The sequence below is a fragment of the Euphorbia lathyris genome, chromosome 1 (genome assembly GCF_963576675.1).
Source record: "Euphorbia lathyris chromosome 1, ddEupLath1.1, whole genome shotgun sequence".
NCBI lineage: Eukaryota > Viridiplantae > Streptophyta > Magnoliopsida > Malpighiales > Euphorbiaceae > Euphorbia > Euphorbia lathyris.
In genome coordinates, this window is record NC_088910.1 from 135,054,893 (window position 1) to 135,062,465 (window position 7,573).

Below are 7,573 nucleotides of genomic sequence, written 5' to 3' on the forward strand. Positions count from 1 at the left end.
TGTGTGTGAATTACCATCAAAAGATCAAGAAATATGACGAACGAATCGAAACGGAAGTTTAAGAAGCTAACCAATTTTTACCAAAGAATTTATTTTAAATGAACTGTCTATATTTTTTCCCAAATGAGAAAAAATCACTCATATAGGCATTGGCAAACTATTGAAATGTTGTTTTTCCCTCAATTAATTTTCATGAATTATTCACTTAATGACGTATTAATCTTACTGAATTAATTCACGTTAATAAAACCAGTGTAACCAGTAAAATGTTACACGTAATTAATAATAAACATTAATAAGATTTCATTTCTCTAATAACCATCATCTAGACACTTTAAATGCATTTACTTTTTTTTTTTTTTTTGAAAGCCTTTAAATGGATTTACTTGTCTCCACAACCATTTCAAGTGTTTCACTTAAGCTTTAATTCTTCATTCATTATTTTAATCAATTTGAACTTATAATATACCGTTAGCAAGATCTCGTGGATTAGCCACACTGACATATGAGCAACTCCATGCAAGTATCTCCAAAACTTGCCAAAAATTTAACACATCGTCTCAAAATATATTATTTTATTTTCTCTTTCATCAACTTTTATTAAAAAAATAATCTAATATTAAGCAACTCCAAAAGTTACCGTTATGGTCCCACAACTCATTATTTTATTTTTATTTTTTTTAAAAAAAAAAAAAAATTTGCGCAATGCGCTTACATTAAAGAAGAAAGAAAAATCCCCACCAGACCCGAATGTGATTCGAACCCATGACCTCCCAAGACATAGGTAAGCTCTCAACCACTAGGCTAAGAGTTTCACCACTATTTCATTATTTTATTATTTAAAATTGGATTTCTTATTGAAAAAAGGGAGATGGAAAAAGTGTCAAAAAGTGACAATATTGCCATAAAAAAAATACTCCCCCATGGGAGATAGGCTTACAAACTATTCGAAACTCCATCTATCTCCAAAACATTTAACCCTCAATATTAACAAATTAAATTATCATTTTTCCCACAAAATGTACTAATAAAAAAAATAAATTCCTAAAAGCAAGAATCTATAGCAACATTGGGAAGTGTCAAAATAACAATACTATTCAAAACTCCATCTATCTATCAAATAATTATTGTCCTGTTTTGATGCATTTGACAAAATAAGCTTCATAAATCTCCACGGCAAGGCAAGGATCTCTTTCGAAGAGCTCAATATACTCTTCCCTATCGGTAAGTTTGTCCATATTCTCTAATATCAATGCCAATGCTACTTCAACCAAATGCTTAGCATTGTATTTGTGTCTAAATGCATAACTTATAACCGAGTTATCCCAATTCAATTTAGATACCAAAAACTTCTCACACTCAGTCTTAAGATGTTTCACCTCATATTTTTCAACCAACACTAAAACATCAAAGGCCAATTGATCATCAAAACATGTTTCAGCAGTGTATAAGTAGTTCACAAAGGCTCTCAGGGTAGCATAAGATACATCGTCAATTTTTATAGTAGCTTCTGGAGTGATCGTGTTCTCATTCTCCTTCTCGAGTATTGACTTAAACACCGGCGAGCGGTTCACTAAAACGGCCTTATGAGCGGGGATAGGGATAGTCGAGTTAGAAGAGGCGATTAAAACAACGTCCGTGTGGTCAAGTGGAGAGCAAAGTCGTAAGAAGGCAAGTTTAGCTTTAAGATCTTCTATTCCTCGCTCGAGTTCTTCTTTTGTCTCACTCGCTTCATGATAACATTCGTTGCACATGCCGATATCAGTTGTAATGTACTCCTCTTTGCACGATATGCACCACCGTATTTTTTCAGATTCAGATTCTGTTTCGGTGTCGATTTCATTATGGGCTGGCTCGTACCGGTGACGACCTCTCATGGCTACTTTCAGGAGGGTACAAGTTAACCTTTTAACTTTAAAATAAATCTTTTACCTTTATATATTAAAATATTTTAAAGGGTTACACTTTTTTTTTCAGATAGAGGACTGTGGTATTTTTTGTCAAAACGAGAAATGTGCTTGTCGACATTTACAAATCCAGAACTGTTAGGTTAACATTGCCAAATTTGACCGTTATCGACCTCAAAATGATTTTTTAAAGAACTTAATGGTATTTTAAGCAAATTTAACTCTTCAACTTTTTAGTTTTGAGGTCATTTAGGTATTGTTTAGGTAAAAGACAAAGCTCCAAGAATAATGTTTTTGAAAAATAAAAAATGTGATTCCATAGTAAATATGATATTAAAAAACTCTAATTCTTGAAAATTTTCATTTTGAGTTTGTTAACCGTCAAATTTGACAATGTCAATCCAAAAGTCATCGATTTACAAATGTCGACAAACACAATCCTCATTTTCATAAAAAAAGTACCACAGTCCTTCATTTGCAAAATATTGTAACCATAGGGTTTTCTTTTGAAACTAATCCTACTTTTTTTTTTTTTTATGGAAAAACTAATCCTACTTTTCAGTAGTCATAAATAAAACGGAAATTAAATATTAAATTTATCAACTCTCTATGTTTCATAATAGATGCCTTTCAACATTAATGCATAAGAATTAAGAAATATAATTAATTTTAATTGGAAAAAATCATTACTCTTATATTAGTCGCATCTACTAATAAATTTTTACTTATTCCCTTTTTTTAGGAAAAAAAGTAATTGTTATTAGGCATCTCGAAAAATTACAATAAAGAAGTACATCAGATTAGCTTGAATCTGCATCGTCGTCAATATCATAGATCGTGATAGAGCAATAATAGACAGTGTTTGAAATTATTTTGGCACAACATCTAGAAGCAAACTCCACCCAGAATCGATTTGAGAGTCTTTTTCTCTGAGAATGACTTCATAATATTTAGATGAGCTAGATCTATGTGATGTCAGAAAAAACTCTTATGTATTTCAGAAGGAAAACATAATAATACTCGTATAGGGAGACAAACCACAACCGCCCATATAGAGAGACACACCACGCCCATCCATATAGGGAGAAATACAAGAAAAAAAATAAAGAACTTCAAATAAAAGAGAAACTATCAAACCTACTATAGTAGTAGAATGATAAAAAAAATTAGGCTTAATATATCATTTGCTCCCTGAGCTTGTCCAAAAAGCTTGATTGACCCCTGAGCTTTTAAAAAATCCTGATATCCATCTCAACTTACATAAAATATTCAGATAGTCCCCTTAACTTGCATAAAATGTAATCAATTATCACTCGGTTGCAAAATAAAATAAGTTACATGCAGAAGATGTGTTGCAAGTGTCTTGAAAAAGTAAAACGACCAATATCAGGTTATGAGGTTCTAATATCAGATATGACAAGTTTTACAGTTGAACAAGTAAGAACTTCATTTTTTATATGTTTTAATCTATTCTGTGAATTAAGTATAACATTCTAAGGCGCATGCAACACACCTTCCTCATGCAGCTTACTTTTTTTTTAACAACCGAGTGATTAATTGATTACATTTTAGGCAAGTTAAAGGGGCTATCGGGACATTTTAAGCAAGTCGATTTGGGATATGCTGAAAGTCCAGGGGGCCAATCAACTTTTTTGGACAAGTTCATGAGCAAATGATGTATTAAGCCAAAAATTTATTCAAGAAAGAAAAAAATTAAAGCAAAGTAAAGAAGGGCTTATCTTCCCGCTAAAAGCCGAAAGAAAAAATCGAAAACCTAGATAAAGTACTCGAGAGTTTTCTTAATAGTTAGAGGTTTTTTTAAAAAGACAATTTAAATAAGTGTATATTTAATAAAAATCAATTGATGTGTATGAATTGAATCAAAACGTTATATCCGATTTGGATTTTTGTCTTACACACGACTGATTTGTTGATTAATGAGTGAATTTGATTTTAAAGTCATGGGTGAAGTTAGAGAAAGTAGCATATTAGAAAAAAACATGTGATTTGACAGATTTACAATTAAGTTTTGGTAGATTTTTGTTGTTGTAAAATGATTAGTGAGGTCAGTTACAATAAAGAATTGAGTTCGGTCATAATAGAATTTCTTTGTTTCGGTTCGGATCCAAGAGGTTGACATAAAAAAGTCTACAATAAAGAATTGATGCAAATGACGCAAGTTAAAAGAAGTTCCTAGTTTCCTGGCGATGCTAGTGGTGGTGGAACACGTTAATTGCTTCGGGAACAAATGTGAACGCCTTGGTATGAAACCTTAAGAACCTAAAAAGGGTCTAATCTTCATCTCCATCTCCATCTCCATCTCCATCGGATCTTTGAAATGTATATCATTTTATAATAGTACCAGCAAGTTATTAATAAGTTTAGGAGGTGAATAGATTATTTTAAATAAATTTAAATTTTCAACCAAGTTCGAAAAACTAACAAGATACTCTATAAATCCACAATGTCATTCGAATGTTTGAGCCATGTTCGATATTTTATCTTAAATAATTTTATCATTTACGGTGCATAGCTAGTAAATTTTAGCTGTGAGCATGAGCTCTAAGGTAATCAAATATTCCAAGAAAATCCTCATCCTACGTATCAATAGGAAAAAATATTTCCTACAATAATATATGTTGAAACACCTTTCCACATGATTTTGATTTGACAAAATTATTTAAGTAATGATAAAAATATTCTAACACATTAAATTTAAATGCTTTGATTTATTACACTAATGTGTTTGTTCAATGTTGAGTTTAATTGTTTATAAGACATTGAGATTAAAAAGCCCAAAGGCCCATAAAGTGGAAGTCAAGCCCAAATTAACACATCAAGACCATTCGGCTCAAGAGTTCAAAACGAAGCCGTATCAAGTAAAACGACGACTCAGCAAGAGAATGATCGAGAAGCCTTCGTGGCAAAAGCTTCAAGTGGAAGCTGCTGAGTTGGACGACAATGCAGTCTGGACAGCGGCAGACAATGTTCAACTTCCAGACAAAGTATTTCTACTTTGGTAAAAGTTCAGAAGGCGCAGGAAGTTGTCTCGTGGACTTTTCCTTAAATGTCGAAACATTCTGCCGAAGACTGACGAAGACAGAAGATGCGTGAATCCTATTGGCCAACGACGCTGAGCACGCCCAGAGTGATAACGACAGGAAACCGTTTCCCTCCAACGGTTATTTCGAAATTCGAAATGACCAGGTGCCTCAAGTGTCACTATATAAAGGCCATCCATTTGCTTCAATCGACGCAGATCTTCAACCAGTCGAAACGCTGACCAAATTCATACTTGAAGTTTCTGTGAGAAAAGCAAAGCAAATACCTTACACCAATTCTTAATCTTTGTATAAAAGTCTAGAGTGATTTCAAATCATCTAAAGTGTCTTAGCAATCGTTGTTTAGGACAAACACTTTATCATTTTTAGAAGAATAGAAAGGAGAGGCTGAGTACTCGGTTATAGTACTCAGCGTAGATATAGGAGTGAGTAGAGGTATAGAGGAAGGTACTCTTGTTATACTCAGCTTCTATCTGTAAAAGGTTTCGTGCTCTACCTTTAAAGAGCTCAGTAGAGAATTCAAAAAGCTCGGCGCGAGTTCCGGGGACTGGACGTAGGCGGAGAGGCCGAACCAGGATAAGTCTGCTGAGTAACATCTTTCTAACCCTTAAACTCCTTTAATATATATTGCTTGCTATAAAACTGACTAAGTAAAGAACTCACGCTGAGTTAAGTTTACTAAGAAGCTGAGTTCAGGAATAAACTCTAAGTGCTATTTCCTGACTCAAGTAAAGAAGCGGACTTAGTCACAAGTTGACTAAGCTTGTGTCTTGAATCTACTTAGTGACGCTGTGTAAACCTTTTCATAAGAAAAGAAGTCAGCCTCAACGGACAAATTTTTTAAATAGTTCCTATCCCCCCCTTGGAACTAACTTGTCACGTTATAAGGGACCAACAAGGGGTATCAGAGCTTAAAAGCTCACTGTGCAAGGTTTAACTACCTTGAGCTGATCCCCACTATAGCTGAGAACATCACTCGGTTTCTCCCAGGAAATCTGACAACTCAGATTTTGTCTGAGGGTCTGTCCATAACTCGGCCTCCTCTATTCTTCTGGTCTAACTATACCTTTTGGAAGAATAGAATGAAAAATTTCATTCAGGCAACAAATATGAGTGCATGGCTATCTATAGTCCAAGGCCCATTTGTTACTGTTGAAACTATTGATGGCCAAACGGTTGTCAAAGCTGAGACTAGATGGACAGAGGATGATCTCAAGAAGCTACAAAATCATGCTTCGGCTATAAACATGTTTCACTGTGCTTTAGATGCTGCAGAATACAACAAGATTTCAGGTTGTGAGTCAGCGCAGGAGATTTGGAAGAAGCTGGAGGTCACCTATGAAGGAACCAACAAGGTGAAGGAATCCAAGGTCAACCAGCACAAAAGGTTGTACGAGCTGTTTGAAATGAATGATGATGAAGGAATCTCTGACATAAACGCAAGGTTCACAAACATCATCAACGAGCTCAAGAGACTTGGAAAGATCTTCACTGAGGAAGAGCAAGTCAAGAAGATTCTTAGGAGTCTTCCTAAAAGCTGGCAAGCAAAGAAAACTGCTGTTGAGGAAGCTCAAGACTTAACCACCTATAAGTATGATGAACTCATTGGCTCGCTGCTGACCCACGAGATATCAATGAAGAACTTCGAAGTGAAGGAGAAGTCTGAAGACAAGAAGCAAAAGTCTCTTGTCATGAAAGCTGACTCCACTGATGGGAGCTCAACAGACGATGAAGAAATGGCTATGTTCAATAGAAAGATGAAGAGGCTGTTCAGAAAGAATGACAAATATTCTAAGAAGCCTTACAAGAAGTTTGATAAGTACAAAGCTGAGTCCAGCGACAGCAAGTACAAGAAGGACAACTCAAAGCCCATTACATGCTTTGAATGTCATCAAACTGACCATATCAAGTCAAGCTGTCCCACGCTAAGGAAAGAAAGAAAGAACAGCAAGAAGGCAATGGTGGCAACTTGGAGCGACAGTGATGAGTCTTCATCATCAGAAGCTGATGCCACTGAGTCAGCAAAGATTTGTTTCATGGCTGACAAACTTGCTGAGCCATGTGTTTCTGAGCATGCTGATCCCTCTATTGCATCTGACGATGAGGAACACTCAACTGCGGTAAGCCTGAGGTGTGCTGAGAAGTCAAAGATGTGGTACATTGACAACGTATGCTCGAGGCATATGACTGGTGATGAAACTCAGTTCATCACGTTTGTGCGTAAATGAGGAGGAAGTGTAAGTTTTGGAGACAACAAGAAGGGTAAGATAGTAGGGTCAGGAACCATTGGTGGTAATCCTACTATTGAGTCAGTCTCCCTAGTCAGCGGACTCAAATATAACTTACTCAGCGTAGCTCAGCTATGTGACAATGGGAGAAAAGTTATATTTGATGACACTGGATGTAAAATATTCGAGGGTAAAACAAATGAGTTAATTTTAACTGCCCCTCGTATTGATAATGTCTTTATGCTGAACTTAGAAAAGAAGTTTTCAAAAACTGTATGCTTAGTGTCAAAGGAAGAAAATTCCTGGCTATGACACAAGAGACTTGGTCATGTAAGCATGGACCTCCTGGCCAAATTAGCAAGAAAGCAATTAGTTG

The 7,573-nt window shown here is 35.2% G+C and overlaps 1 protein-coding gene across 1 annotated transcript; it reads right to left on the reverse strand.

Annotated features, from left to right (window-relative positions):
• Positions 1-1,069: 1,069 nt before the first annotated feature.
• LOC136215666 (BTB/POZ domain-containing protein At4g08455-like) lies at positions 1,070-1,877 on the reverse strand. Its single transcript, XM_066002947.1, has one exon. It carries the CDS (start codon positions 1,875-1,877, stop codon positions 1,125-1,127), a length of 753 nt encoding a protein of 250 aa, XP_065859019.1. The 3' UTR covers positions 1,070-1,124.
• Positions 1,878-7,573: the final 5,696 nt, after the last annotated feature.

Excerpts from the sequence above, each read along its gene's own strand:
- LOC136215666 (XM_066002947.1), bottom strand. The coding sequence starts at position 1,877 with ATGAGAGGTCGTCACCGGTACGAGCCAGCCCATAATGAAATCGACACC.